This window comes from Pestalotiopsis fici (assembly GCF_000516985.1).
Source record: "Pestalotiopsis fici W106-1 unplaced genomic scaffold PFICI_Scf_4, whole genome shotgun sequence".
NCBI lineage: Eukaryota > Fungi > Ascomycota > Sordariomycetes > Amphisphaeriales > Sporocadaceae > Pestalotiopsis > Pestalotiopsis fici.
Genome location: NW_006917094.1, coordinates 1,350,239 through 1,364,874, shown reverse-complemented (window position 1 = coordinate 1,364,874; position 14,636 = coordinate 1,350,239). Strand labels below are relative to the sequence as shown.

At 51.8% G+C, this 14,636-nt stretch overlaps 7 protein-coding genes across 7 annotated transcripts; 4 read left to right on the top strand and 3 right to left on the bottom strand.

Annotated features, from left to right (window-relative positions):
• Positions 1 to 81: 81 nt before the first annotated feature.
• Positions 82 to 627, bottom strand: PFICI_06397 (uncharacterized protein; the record flags this gene model as incomplete). Its single annotated transcript, XM_007834978.1, has 1 exon — positions 82 to 627. The coding sequence occupies one exon, from the start codon at positions 625 to 627 to the stop codon at positions 82 to 84; it is 546 nt and encodes a 181-aa protein (XP_007833169.1).
• A 476-nt stretch (positions 628 to 1,103) lies between these two features.
• On the top strand, positions 1,104 to 2,036 carry PFICI_06396 (uncharacterized protein; the record flags this gene model as incomplete). Its single annotated transcript, XM_007834977.1, has 3 exons — positions 1,104 to 1,278; positions 1,341 to 1,406; positions 1,537 to 2,036. The coding sequence occupies 3 exons, from the start codon at positions 1,104 to 1,106 to the stop codon at positions 2,034 to 2,036; spliced, it is 741 nt and encodes a 246-aa protein (XP_007833168.1).
• Positions 2,037 to 2,811: 775 nt separating this feature from the next.
• On the bottom strand, positions 2,812 to 3,687 carry PFICI_06395 (uncharacterized protein; the record flags this gene model as incomplete). Its single annotated transcript, XM_007834976.1, has 1 exon — positions 2,812 to 3,687. One exon carries the CDS (start codon positions 3,685 to 3,687, stop codon positions 2,812 to 2,814), a length of 876 nt encoding a protein of 291 aa, XP_007833167.1.
• A 2,781-nt stretch (positions 3,688 to 6,468) lies between these two features.
• On the top strand, positions 6,469 to 7,122 carry PFICI_06394 (uncharacterized protein; the record flags this gene model as incomplete). Its single annotated transcript, XM_007834975.1, has 1 exon — positions 6,469 to 7,122. One exon carries the CDS (start codon positions 6,469 to 6,471, stop codon positions 7,120 to 7,122), a length of 654 nt encoding a protein of 217 aa, XP_007833166.1.
• Positions 7,123 to 8,195: 1,073 nt separating this feature from the next.
• PFICI_06393 (uncharacterized protein) lies at positions 8,196 to 9,584 on the top strand (the record flags this gene model as incomplete). Its single annotated transcript, XM_007834974.1, has 1 exon — positions 8,196 to 9,584. One exon carries the CDS (start codon positions 8,196 to 8,198, stop codon positions 9,582 to 9,584), a length of 1,389 nt encoding a protein of 462 aa, XP_007833165.1.
• Positions 9,585 to 10,030: 446 nt separating this feature from the next.
• On the bottom strand, positions 10,031 to 10,969 carry PFICI_06392 (uncharacterized protein; the record flags this gene model as incomplete). Its single annotated transcript, XM_007834973.1, has 2 exons — positions 10,031 to 10,492; positions 10,559 to 10,969. The coding sequence occupies 2 exons, from the start codon at positions 10,967 to 10,969 to the stop codon at positions 10,031 to 10,033; spliced, it is 873 nt and encodes a 290-aa protein (XP_007833164.1).
• Positions 10,970 to 13,367: 2,398 nt separating this feature from the next.
• Positions 13,368 to 14,567, top strand: PFICI_06391 (Geranylgeranyl pyrophosphate synthase; the record flags this gene model as incomplete). Its single annotated transcript, XM_007834972.1, has 1 exon — positions 13,368 to 14,567. One exon carries the CDS (start codon positions 13,368 to 13,370, stop codon positions 14,565 to 14,567), a length of 1,200 nt encoding a protein of 399 aa, XP_007833163.1.
• Between the last annotated feature and the right edge of the window lie 69 nt (positions 14,568 to 14,636).

Here is a 14,636-nt window from a genome sequence, read left to right as displayed (position 1 = left end):
ATAAAGAATGGTGTCGATGTATTAAAATATAACTCAATAGACATCCAATCAACGCGCAATTGAACGATAACTTATGATGGGTCAATTTATGGTTGCCTGCATAAGCTTTTGCGCAGCATTTAGGATTTTTGCTACAAACGCCCCCACGCCCCCTCCTCTCCTTCGAAGAAAAGGGATTGCCTTTTCTGCCTTTATTTTTGAGGAAGTTGGCTCCCATGCTGGATGTAATCTAATTCGGACACCGTTTTTCTTCTTGCCTGGAAAGCTGCCCATCTGTTTCTCTAGTCCCTCCAACGTGAGAGATCGATTGAGAGTAAATGAGCGGTCTTTCGACATTGGATTCCACAGCAACATCAACTTCTCCCACATCTTTGCTTGTTGATCATCCAGGATGGTGAGCTCGACATCATAATCGGGTAGTTCGACGGTTTTGATACATTGCGGAAGATTGATGAAAATTTGGTTGTCCTCGAGGGCAATTTCCCATTCATGCTCTGGCGGAAATGCCTGTCGCAGTTCCGCCAGCTGCAGCACATAATTGTACCAGTTCGCCGCAACACCTTTGTGTGAAACGGCGATACATAGCCGTCGATTCTTATCAATTGTAGCATCGAGGAGGAGTTTCATTGCAAGTCAAGGCAAGTGAACTCAATAATGCGGGTGGTGGACTGATATCGTTGCAAGCTGAGGAAGATTCAGTGTAGTCTAATGGATTAAAAGGTCTGTGAGAATTAGGGATAGGAGTGATACTTATCCACCAAAGCCGACCGCTCTTAGAAAGCTGCGAGATTGCGAATTGTGACTGTTGCGCGACAGCCTGCAGTCCATGGTGGCGGTCAAGCTTGTTGCCTTTGGTGATTGGCATATCCACTTCCAACCCAATATGCAGCACAGCCTCAGCTGAATGCAGCAGTGCGACGTATCTACAAAATGATTGGCTCGAGGACCAAGAAGAAATAATGGGCAGTCACGCTCATTCCCATTTCTATCTTCATATAAGGTATTACACCCCGCCATAAGAATGCTTGCGAATACCCACTAATACTAGAAGTGTGAATAAACAGCAGCTTCGCGGACCAAGAACGCAGCTGTTAGGTGCAGTCATGTTTCACAGAACAGCCGCCCGGGATAAGAATGGAGGGCAGGATGATGTCGAACTCGGCCCGAAAATTCAAAGTGGTATATTTGATTTTGCAGACGACTCCTGGATCAGAACTCATCACAGAGACAACTTGATACACAAGCTTGAACATCCTAAGGGCCGCGGACACAGTTACCGTATATATCTGACCGAGCTTCAGAGGATATATCTGCGCCAGCTACAGCGTAAACTCCTACAGCATACGATCGATCTTCGCTACAGGGCTTCGGAGCCTTCAGGGTGGCCGAAGATCTGAGACGATATGGTAAGTTTCTGGTCCCCCTCCCCCCCCCCCCCCCCCCTCCTTCTTTCCGAAGGGGAGTCACAATTATTTAGAACACTCATGACACGAGACAACAAACACTTACTCTAACCTTGCTGATCATCTTACGCAGTACAAGCTTTGCAAGACTATGATTATATGGGGAGATTTAAGGATCAAACCTATGACCCTTTCATCATCACTGGCGAGCACTACATCGAGCGCTGTATGTTCGACATTGCGATGAAATATCGAGAAAGGGCAGAGGACCCCTTGAAGCAGCTGAAGTCTTTCGAGGAATGGGAGAATGCATCGGTGCGGCCCACACCCGTTGGCGGAACAAGAACTGAAAATCGCAGAAATACCCGTTGGAGGGCGTTTCGGGACCGTATCGTCCTTGCTGGGCTCGGCGGTATCTTCCTCGTTGGGCCCATGTGGTTGATGGTTCTACACAACACATTATACACGGTGCTTGTCTCCACTACGGTGTTTATCTTTGTCTTTGGATTCTTGATGGCTCTTTTGCTTACGAAACCCATGGATGTCATGGCAAGTACCGCAGCTTACGCCGCAGTCTTGGTGGTCTTTGTGGGATTGAACGTGGATAGCAATAGTATCACCACTTCTGTTTAGCCTGTCATTATCTATCATCTGAATGCCACCAATTAGTGAGTGGGCTGCCTCAATGTCCCCGAACAAGAGTGCACCATGACCCGGAATCCGAGCAGTCATTTTGGTTGCTTCGCTATTAACAGGTCAATGCAGCTTCTTGTCTTGTCACTTGGCAGGTCTGGGAAAAAGATATTTAGGCAGACAAGTGTTTAGATTCAATGGTCATCTATAACTACTAGATATATCGGCACTCATAGTACCGTTCTGCCATCATCCCCTATTACTTCATCACAGTGGCATGCCCAGACTTTCCATCAGTTAGTCCGAGACCACATATTGTCAAAACAACCACCTGCAAGCCTCATCTCCATTGAAGATGAGGTTCGCCGTGTTGCTGCAGAGCAGGTCGGGTGAACTCAATTGTAGCCATCCAAAAGACGACAGCAATGTTCTCCCCGTGCTCTGGATGAATTGTCAGAACAAAAGTAGACAATCACACGACCATGAAAAGATGCAGGCATCTCCATGATCGTGGGGGCCGCAGCATCGACCCATTGGGCGCACACGAGGTGCGAAGCGACAAGACCGGCTTGACGCACTCGCAAAATCCTACATGTGAGGGATGCAATAAGCAACAAGACAAGCAGCCATACACGATGGTATTATCGGTAGGCGCTCGTAAATGAATGTGAACGGCCTTCTTCTCTCTTCTATTGTTGTATTAATTCTGGCCTTGATGGCACAGAGTCGACCAAGCGTTGATTTCCTGTTTGGACCCCTCCAGTGATTGGGCCATTTACGCACGCACGACCATGCCGTTGCGGCGGGAGCCCTGGGAGACGTACTCCTCCTCGGACTCGTCGCCGCTGGAGCAGGAGCTCTCAGAGTCGCTGTAACCGCATCGGGCACCACCACAGTCGATCTTGACACGGTCGCCCTTGCGAGTGATGCCGTAGCGCTCGCAGGTGCAGTTGCTGCAGTCGGAGCTGGGTGTGCTGTAGCCGGAGAGCGACGAGTTGGGCGAAGAGCTGTCGGAGCGGTAGGACAGGCTGGATCCGGACGACGAGACGGGAGAGCTGGAGAAGTCGGTGATGAACTCCTCCTCGTCGATACCGGCACTGCCGAAGCGGGCGGTGAGCTCCTCAATGGTGTCCTCGTCGCAGTAGTCAGCATCGAGGATGTGACGGGTGGCATGAGGCGAGATTGGCTTGGGTGCCTTGATCTGCGAGGTGGAGAGAGGACGGCCCTTGGGGATGTCAACGGCGAGGGAGCTGCGCTTGGAAGATCGGTGCTTGGAGTCCTTGTCCTTGGAAGACGAGTGCTTTGACGAGCTCTTGGAGGAGCTGTGCGACTTGGAGGAAGACTTGCTGTGCTTGTCCTTGGGGACGTCAAGGATGTTCAGGGCACGGCCAGTGGTGGGCTCGACGGTCGAGGCCTCACTGGGGTTGTGCGAGACGTGGTAGCCATCGATGATGTAGTAGTACCAGTATCGCTGACCAGCCTCAAGGGTGCCTGAGAACTTGAATGTGCCCTTCCACGAGCCGGACTTAGAGGAAGACTTGTCCTTGGCGAGCGGGAGTTGGCCGACGTAGTTGTCCCAGGATCCAAGCAAATGGACGGACTTGACGCCGGAAGAAACGCGGAGAGAGAAAGATAGCTGAACGGACGACATTTTGAAAAGATTGAAGTTGTTATTGCACGGGAATTTGTCGGTGTCTTGCTAATGTTAAATTTTTTCTTTTTTTTGCAAGGAAAATATGCGTTTCGAGCAAGAAAGCTAGTTTTCGTTTTTATTAGAGGGTATAGTCGGTGGTGATTATGGGTGGTGTAGTTGACCGGCAACTGGTATGCAAAAATGTATGTATTTTTTGGTATTAAGTTTTTTGAGTATTAGGAAGTGAGTAGAGCACAGCTCTGACAACACTGGAAAGATGAAAGAAAGGGGGGAAGAGGGAAAAACGAAAAGACTAGCTTTGAAGATTGAATGCTTGCTGGAGAGAAGAAGAAGAGAAAGGCCAAAGACGGACGGGAGGACTGGCTATTATTATAATGATGGGGGCCGGGTGGTGAGGCCATAGAGACCCGTCTGCCGACCATGGCCATCCATGGTAGTAGTGCCTGTCCACTTAGCACAGTCGCCGGCAGTCATCCGTACTCTGTGGCCAGGGATGCCGTCAATTGCCCGGGCACGATATGGCCTCTCTATGGTCGGGACATGCACATGGAACCAAGGCAATAGCACTCCAGCACAGTTGACTAGTCCGAAAAGGCGTCGGGTGCAGGACAGGAATCGCAACACTGCATGGCCGGCGGCTAAGCATATTGGTCGATCAGAGAAAACAGCAATGTGCTCCGCAGACAAACAATGAGCGAAAAATAGAAAACAACATATGGCACTGGCGGGGAATATGGTTAACTAGGCCGAATGGAGACGAGAGGGCGTCTATAGCATGGCCGTGATTGGGCAGAGGTAAGCGGTCGGCAGCCAATGTGAGTCCCCTGTCAGCTCGTCTATTAGCCATCACACGCGGTTGAACAGAATTCAGCCAATGGTGGCACAGAGCGGCATGTTGACGGCTGCACCTGTAATGCATGGGCTTCGATCTTTATCGCAGCACCGCGCACCGCACACAGGCAAGTGAGAAAGAAAAAAGCTGGCTGGCTGGTTGGCTGGGCCACTTATTACGCCGTGGCACAACTCTCTGCTGAAAGAACAAAATACTATGTATGCCTTGGTAGCACTGCAACGTTGATCAATGGGTCGCGATTTACGGCCTTGAAGGGCTTACGAGGACCATGCAAGGATTTCCCCAGTCATGACATGCAATCTGCAATGCAGCCATGCAAAGACATCATGAGAACTTGCTGGTCGTCCAATGTTATCGTCGGATGAGGAACGATAGATCGAGCGAGTCGGAGGAGAGACTTTTGTGATGTCGATAGTCACAATCAGAAGTCCCAGGATGCTTGCCAAGGATGTGCAAAGTAAATGATATGAGAGCCTTGTTTTCTTCCATTCGATTGATTTTTTCTTCTTTTCGAGGGAATAAAAAAAATTCAATTGAGATGATGTAAGTAGACTTCTTCGAGCATCCTCACTGTCAGGACCGTGAGCCGTCTTGTGGTATGTAAGACTCCAAGCTGTCGGGTTTTCTCAATTTCCAGACTGGTATGTGCACATTATTGATAATGTCACCCAGCACATTTTAGACTTTCTAGAAACCAGTCTGGGTAAGGGTAAAGTAGCAATGGGGAAAGTGCCTATGAATGCGCAATCGGAGCCTCTGCAGCTCGAGTCCCTGTCAGGGTGGCATCAGTCAGTCCACAACCCACTCACTCACTGCCTGCCCTCGCTAATCCATGCTCATGGCCACGGATAAGCTGGGCGAAGAAGAAGAACAACGAGATCCGAATTCTCGACTCAATTCGGCAGACTGGAAGGTAGGTAGGTAGGCTTGGTGGTGAGATGGGGGATGTGTGCATCGGCTCCATGCAGGCGATTTCACTAGCTCGGGCGGGTATGTCGAGTGGTCACACCAGGCCAGTGTTTTTCCACGACTGTGAGACCATTTGGAGAAGCTGATTAGTTTGCTGACCGATAGATCACTTTGGAGGAAGGTAGAACACGAATCGCATCGTGATGCGGTCAAACGAATAATGCAGAGCCGTTCATCCCAGATGAGCGTATCCCGGTGAAGAATACAGGGAGTTGATGCAGATGGCAGTAAAATTTCCTATGCTTAGGTAGTTTACACACAGCTCTGGAGAATAGGTAATGTGGACGGAAGAGAGCCTTGAGCCCTGTCAACCGCCCGCATCGCTATGGGGACAGTACAGTGGAGTCACATGACCTGCAAGTCTCACTGACGGCAGCAGCCAGCAGACGGCCAGACCCTTTAACCAGTCCGGCGTGATTCATTCAGGTCTCGTCTGCCTAAGATACGCACTGTAGCCTAGCGGTCTCATACAAGCATTGAAGCACTTTACGCGTCTCGCGACATGAACAAGTAGCAAAACATAACGATAAACAATCTCAATCAAAACTGTGGCATTCTCCTCCACTATTGACTTGACCAGACTTATAATAAGGTTACGTAGAGACTTCTACTGACGATTTCCTCCGAGTGGAACAGAGTTGGATCATTGCTCCACGTGCAAAAAAGAACCCACCCCTCCCAAAGACCCTGATTGAATCCCAGCACACATCCAAAAGAGACTCATGTAAGTGCCCGTGCCTTCTTTGCAACCCTTCCCCATCCTCTCGCGTCACTCGGCGCCTATTACACAAATTCCCCAATCGGTCTTCTCGGTCAACCTCCATTATGGACGCTACTATTGTCTTGCCCCTCAAGCCCGCATGCCCACATCATAATCTTCAGCGGCTATCTTGCATGCTAACGGCTGTTGTAGTTTTTCCACTTGGAGATTATCATTGGAAGGAGGAGCAGATACCATGACCTACCCGACTCTAGATCAGAAGCTTGTCACCTCGGTGTCCGAGTACGTCAAGCAGTACATGGCCAAGTATGACGGCTCACATGATTTCAACCACATCCAGAGAGTCTCTGGACTGGCGCGTCACATCTATGCCCAATCCCCCAACCGAGAGGCACTCGATTTCCAGACCATCGTCCTCAGTGCTCTCCTGCACGATGTGGGCGACAAGAAGTACTTGAAACCTGGTGAGGATGCCTCGACTCTGGTCCAAGAGCTGCTCTTGTCCTATGGTGCCGACGAGCAGCTTGCACAAAAAGTACAAGCCATTTGCCTCGGTGTCAGCTACTCCAGCGAGGTCAAGGATCCAGCCAAGGTGCAGAACTTGATCAAGCAATATCCCGAGCTGGCCGTCGTTCAGGACGCTGACCGCCTGGACGCCATTGGCGGCGTGGGCATTGGCAGATGCTTCACCTTTGGAGGTGCCAGAACTGAGCGAGCCATGGACGACACCGTCAAGCACTTTGACGAGAAGCTCGTCCGTCTTCAAGGCATGATGAAGACGGACGTCGGCCGTCAACTGGCCAAGGAAAGGACGGAACGACTGATTTTGTTCCAGAAGTGGTGGGACGAGGAGACGGCTTTTGCGGCTGCGTCTCCCATTCCATCATGAGCACATACTTGATGTTTATGCTCGACTCAGTGGATGCCGCGGCAGAGGCGAGCCTAGCTAGCTCACTCACTTCTCAAGGAGAAGCAGACCTGTCTCGGCATCGCCTCCTTGTGCGACCATTTCACACAGCGAGAATGCACCGTCAGACTGCAGGAAGCACCAATCTGTATCATTCTGAGCATACCAAGAGAATCAGATGCCGGGACTGGCAATGGTCCTGGCAGTCTTGTTGTCCATTAGAGACATGGAGTGAGGTACAGAATTGATACATATGCTGTGCCTTGCCTTCTTCATTTTCGTGAGCGGTCATGATCCTACCAAGTGAACAGGCAGTGTTTACTGATATAGCGCGACTGAGCTTACCACATGGCCCGTTACACCGCATTTCCATTATTATCTAAATGTCTCACCAAGACGGTGGGCACTTGAGTTATTTCCTATTTTGAAACTTCAACCATGTGTTCTCTGGGCATTCACGCCTGCCAGCGATTTATTCCGCCAGATGCGTGCGCATTTTCTCGTCGCCTGATCAGAGGCTGCTTACGTCCCAGCCTCCCGCAACAATATCCCTCGGCTGCTGCGGCGTAGGCAGATCATGACCCCAAGAAAACTCGTGTAACTACCATCGACCCTTGCAGCTGCATACAATAAAAAGTGCCCCCTCCATGATTGGGCAGAGTCGTACATCCGGACCGACAGAAAGCCAAGACTGCTGCTGACCAGACCCGAGATGCCACCAAAGGCAGGCTCGCCCTCTCCGTCCCAATGCCCGCTCGCCTTTCCTTTCAGGTCGGCAGCTGGGCCGCACCTCTCTTTTTACCTATCGTGTGTGAGTGTGTGTGCCTGCGCACAGCAATCGCATCGGTAATAACGCCTGCCGTCAGCAGCGATCAAATTTGCTTTTCTTCCTTGGAGCAGCCTTGCGATAGCAACATTCTTCCTGCCCGACACAATTGCGTAGTAGCTGTTCTAATGTTTCTCTCTCTTTGAATCCCTCGTAAGGCTGAGTGTCTTGCGAGACACATTTTTGCCGACAAAGTAAGAAAGAGATGAATCTTGGTCGCTCTGAGAAGATGCGTTTGCTTCTCTTGTTGTTTTCGCAAATCCTCCTGGCTCTTGCCGAGGAGAATGAAGCCGTGGAAATGGCTGCGATGGAAGCACCAGCAGCATTGAACAACGGTTTTAGCCCACGCTTATTTGAGGGTGCCGTTGCGCCTGTGCCCTTTGCAAAGCGCCAGGACCTAGGCGTGTGCCCAGATGGAGGGCACAGGTGCGAGGATATAGGCGCTCCCGATAGCTGCTGCCCCAGCGACCTGTACTGCTACTACAAGGCAGACTGGGAAGTCGGATGCTGTGGATTCGGGAAGAACTGCGATCCTACTTGCACGGGTACCTTGTATCGGGTAAATGCGACAATCACGAGTACAGCCAGTATTACAGCCAGTATCACGCAGTCAGGCACAGACACTGGGGCGGCGACTCTAACTGAGACCGTGACTAAGAGGGTGACAACCTTCACCTCTGTAGGCTGCACCCAGAGACCTTGTGCGATATCAGAATATCAGTGCCCAGAGTCCATGGGCCACGGCTGCTGCAATAACAATCAAGTCTGCGGCTCAAGCGCCCGCTGCCTCGGAACGGTCTCGACCATCGCAACAGACGTGCCCACCCGCGGCTGCAGCGGTACTCCCAGCGCTACTGAATGCACCGACGGCGGATGTTGTCTCAAGGGCCAAACGTGCGCCAATTCGAGTGGGACCCCGGTATGCAGCGGCCAAGCCGACGGCCCTGCGGGATCCAACACCACGACCGTGGACACGGGTCTGTCCCAGAGCGCGCGGGCGGGCATCGGTGCCGGCGTGGCCATTGGCGCGGCCCTGGTGATTGGCGCCGTGACCTGGTTCTGTATCCGCAGGCGGCGCCGGGCCCCGACGGATGGCGCCCGGACGCGCACGGGCGGCGGCGGCGTTACGCCCGGTCTGGACGGCGCCACTGCCGCCGGGGGCACCATGTCCGAGGCCAGTGTCCCGGTGCGCAACCGCGTGCACCGCCATGGCATGGTGTACGAATACCTCGGTCCCACGGCGGTGCCAGGCCCCTTTACGGAAGAAGAAGGCGCGCCGGTCCATTACGGGGGAGAGACCCACCGCGACCGCGGCGTGCCCGAATATCCCCAAGAGCCTGGGGATATCAGCAGACCCGTCGAGATTGGCTCGTCGCCTGAGATAATCAAGGATAAGGATGAGACGCTGCCCGGCTTCGGCCGGAGCGCGAGCCTGAGGTCTGATCATGATAATAACCCTCAAGCGACGGAAAACAATGAGATTTACGAGCTCGACGCGTTTCCAAGTCCGAGCCCAATGTCCCCCGAGGAGTTTGCTTCGGCGCATAGTCATCCCCTTGGCAGTCCGAGTGACTTCATTTCGCCCCCAGGGACGTTGAGGAATGATTATTTGGGTTGATTAATGGTATTTCATGACTCTCTAATGTCGCACTGAGATGGGATATTGTCGATATGATGATTATTGTAATATGGACAGGGCAAAAAATGATGGGAAAGCAGTTTGCATATTACCTACGCCTAGTCTTGCTACTGATACATGCATTAATAGAAAGATCGGAATTCGCGTGACGCCCCAAACTCCTCCCGGAAACTTTGCTCAACCGCTCTCTATGCCAAATTCAGAAAGGAAAAGAAGGAAAAAACATGGGAAGCCGGATCGCGCGCCAACCTCTGATCCCGGGTTCCGCAATTGTGGTATGTCCCTACGCCGTATGATGCAAATGCTGGGGAAATGATAAAGAGGGAAAAAGAATCCAGAATTGTAAAAATCATTGTCCGAATAGGGTGCCACATGTAGACTTCCAGCAGGCCTCGGTATTGCTCGCGTTGATGTGAAAGAGTCGTTTATACGACGCCACCAAAGAGCATGTTGCCCTGCAGATCCCGGACGAGGTCGTCGACGCTATTGAGATGCCGCGCCAGCAGCTGCTGCTTCTCCTCCTGAGTCCTGGTATGCTGCGAGGCGTCGCTGTCGCGCCGTTGGCGTGAGCCGTCGGAGGAAGCAAAGGCACCGGCCAGCTTGCTCGAGCTCCGCTGGAGCAGGGCTGGGACCGAGTCGCGGGCCTGCGCCGAAGGGATCGAGGGCACCTCGGGCATGAGGTAAAAGTAGAGGAACTCGATGCACTTTTTCTTGACGTCGCGCGAGGTCGAGCGCTGTCTAAACAGCGACGAAATGGTCAAGAGACCGTCGAGCCGCTCAAAGGTGCGTGTGTTCTGCGGAGTATCGATCAGTGACACCACGAGTGTCAGCAGCGTTGCGCCCATGACGGCTGGTGGGAAGTCGGGCTCGAGGAGGTCGAGAAGCATCTATAAGCAGAAAGGATCGTGTTAGTCGGGACCACCACTTCTGGGAAAGAAAAAGTAGGAACGCACATTCATGTAAATCTCTCGAGAGAACAGGATCTTGCTGGGCGGGTGCAAGAGCAAGACACCTTGAATAAGATCCAAGGCGCTGAGGATGAGCAAGTCATTCTGGCCATCGTTTCCCTTTGCCAACAGTCTGTCCAGCGTGTTGACCAGGCGCAAGGCGACATTCCACTCGAATCCTTCCTGCAGCTTGAAGAACTGCTCAAAAGCCGGATCATCGGAGATCTCGGCCAGGTTCTTGGGTTGTGGCGGTCTCGAGTGCCCATCCTGCTCATCGGCGCGCCCGTTCTCGTCCTTGTCGCGCTTGGATAAACATATGGTTGCAAGCAGACCCTCGACTTGGCGCAGGCCTTTGCGGATCTTGGCTCCGTCGTAGGAGGAGAGGTGATCAAATGCGACCGACAGTAGGTTCTCCATGGCTGCGTTGGGCGGTGATGTCCAGATTGGCGGCGCAATTCGTCGTTGTTTGGAGTTTGACGGGTACTATAATGATTCGTTCTAGCGCCAAAACAGTGGGTGTCCACCCAAGAGAGATTGGCGATGATGGGCGTCCAGGTCCCTAGTTGCCAGATCGGGAAGTGCGTAACAAAAAGATGGCCGGTTTGCACCGTGGAATTGAAAAATGACTGAACAGGTGTCGAGAATGGAATTGAAGAGGAAGAAAAAGAATGTTGAGACGGTGACACCAGTGACTTTGCAAAAGACACATGAGATGAAAAAAGGGACCAGCTGAAAATGCAAGGCGAACTGCCCAATAGAGCCGTTTTTGTCCCCATGATGCCCAGGAACAGGGCAGTGGTGGCTGTTGACAGGGCAACCAACAGCCGACTACAATGGGACTGAATGGGACCGTTTTATGGGACTTGGGCCTAAAAATTGAGATCTTGGTGGCGCCGTTGGGCTCCCAGCGAATGGGCGATAACCGAATGCCGCGTTCCCAGGGGCCCTGGGCCCAGGATCTCATGGCTAGAAGGAAGCTAAATTCCACTGCATAGGGCGGATATCCATGTCGTGATTCGGCTTTTCCTTTCCCAGGTTGCCATTGCGGGCGAGCCCGAGAGTGCCGTCATTTAAATGAGTGCCTTTTCGTTAAAGTCCAAGACGCCGTTTGGTTTTGGGCACCGTTGGGTATTTCTTCATCTTACGATCTGTGCTGGTTTTTCCCATTTCTCCTTTCGTCGCAGATGCTGATTAAAGCCCTTTTCATTCTCCAGCTTATGGGTCAATACTACAGTGCAGCTTACGCAGTGCATATCATCCACACCACTACATTATGTATGGCACGAAGTAGGCGTTGTACATACAGCCAAAGGTGGGGGATTAGGAATAGAGCACGACTGCCTGCTCGAGGTACATTATGCAGCTCTTCATATCTCGGCTGTGCTGGCGAGAATACGATATTGTCTAATTCTGCAATGCCTGTTCTCTTCCTCGTTTTGAACTCAAGACATGATGCTCTGGTGGGAAACTGTTTTGGTTTATCTAATAATGGTGGATCAGCTACATAGCAGCTCCGTACTGACGGTCTTGAACAACTATCTACATACCGTGCATACGATACATACATGCGCTTAGGCGGTGCACCAATCAACCTTAGCGGAATATCATCACCCAGAGCCCTGCGTAAACTTTGTTTTCGTGAAAGAGCTGGTTAGTATGATCAATTATGGTCAAGTCTCAAACCTATAGGTCAAATGATTCTTGAATGGGGAACAAGGCGTTGCTCGAGTTCCAGGCACTTATATTTCTGATTCACCCTCTTCGCACTCTGTTATAGTCAGCTGAATCGTGATGCATTAGTGGATTGCTTTGACCAAAGTGCAACTGTAAAAGAACGGGATTCTGGGAAATGTAAGTAACTTTTAGCTCGTAATTCTCGCAACTGAGCTGCAATGATGATGGCGACATGGCCGAGTTTTGAAGCCATTCGGATCTACGGCCTGCAATAATGGCCATGCTAACATGTAAATGGAAGAGGCTACTGGGGCTAGTGCTGCTTGGCTCTGCTGGACAGGTGGTTTCTGAGCTATTTGGGGACTGCTATGACGTCCTGCATTGCGAGCTTCTATAGTCCGAATAGGCTGAGACGTGATTAACACCAGCAGAAGCTCGCTGTCAAACCAGGGGAAACCAGGGGTTTTCGGCCTGCGGTGTTGATAAATGTCCACTAGCTGGGTTCGGAATTCTTTGCACGTGTAATATAGGTCACAGAGCATAAATATCATGGTCGTCGTCTGCCGGAAGCCTTCAGCCTTTCCATTGTCGGGATCAACTCTTTCTCTAACCCACCTCTGAAGATCCAAGTCTTGGGGGGAGTGATCGGCTTTTCCTACCCAGGCACAACCGTCTAGCTACCCCGCCATCCGTCCTCCACTCCAGCTTTCGCAACGGGAGGAATTTGAACTGTGCCGCCGACTTACAGCACTTCTTCTGCGCCGAGTTGACATTGCATAGAACAAACAACTTGCTTGCACCACCGAATGACGGCTGGAGCGCCTACTTAATAACAAATCATAACGCCGAGAGACTTATCATCAATTTTGCCATTGGGAGTTTTTACGAGGTGACGACACGAATCCCCACTATAGCCCGCCACAGACGGTCCCGAGGCATCCTTCGTAGCACCAGCCCACCCTGACTCCCTTGAACCCTGTCCAAGTAGCGGGCGCATCGCAAAGCTCCCTCCAAGCTCCCAGGCTCATTCACTGCCACAAGGACAACCGACGACAAAGCATAAATCCAACGGCTGCCTAGCTGGCTGGCGAAAGTCTAAACGCTGTTGCCAGCGGAGCTTTAGCAGAGACCATCATCAACCATGCTCTCCACCAAACCCAGCGAACCTCCTTTTCCCTACCCGTCGCCGAACGCCATACCTCCTCGAACCTTCTCGACCGGATACGCTGTGCCTCATCCTCCCTCCAAGTCTGCGCTGCGTCCTCTGCCAGAGTCCAACTGGCTGAGCCAAGGAAAACATCATCGTCACACCTCTTCCACTACCTCGGCCGCTGCTATCCGGACACAACCTCTCACTGCCGTAGTCATGTCTCCCTCGGCGCCTCCTCCGGACCCCTCCAAGTACGCGACTGAAGACTTCAACTTTACTGCAAGAAAGACGTGGACGGACCAGAAGGAACAGATTATATGGGGACCCTACGACTACGTAACGAGCCAACCCGGAAAGGACTTTAGAACACTGCTCATTGCTTCCTTCAACAGCTGGCTGGAGGTTCCCGAGGAAAGCATTGAAGTCATCAACAAGGTTGTGGGCATGTTACATAATGCGTCTCTACTTGTCGACGACGTGGAGGACAATTCTACCCTCCGTCGCGGCCTGCCTGTAGCGCACATGATCTTTGGCACGGCACAGACCATTAATTCGGCCAACTACATCTACTTTGCTGCTCTCCAGGAGCTGCAAAAGCTCAAGAACCCCAAGGTCGTCACAATATACATGGACGAGCTCATCAACCTGCACAGGGGACAGGGTATGGATCTTTTCTGGCGCGATACCCTGACCTGCCCGACCGAGGAGGACTATCTCGAAATGGTCGGTAACAAGACTGGCGGGCTCTTCAGGTTGGGTGTAAAGCTCATGCAGGCTGAGTCAAAATCGCTGGTAGACTGTGTCGAGCTTGTAAACCTCATGGGCCTCATATATCAAATCCGCGACGACTATATGAATTTGTCGTCTGTGGAGTACAGTAATAACAAGGGCCTATGCGAGGACCTGACCGAGGGAAAATTCTCGTTCCCCGTTATACACTCCATTCGATCCGATCCCGCGAACCTTCAGCTCTTGAACATTCTCAAGCAGAAGACGACGGACGAGGGCGTCAAGCGTTATGCGGTCAAATACATGGAGGGTACCGGTAGTTTTGAATACACACTACAAGTTCTCGACGTTCTCATTCAGAGAGCGAGGAAGACTGCCGACGAACTCGATAACGGCATGGGCAAGAATAAGGGAATTCACAAGATCCTGGACAAGATGGTCGTCTCGCCAGCCACTGCCTAATTTCGTCCCACCTTTATGATTGATCAATATGACGAGGACTATGGAAACTCTTCGTTTCAAGGAGCATGG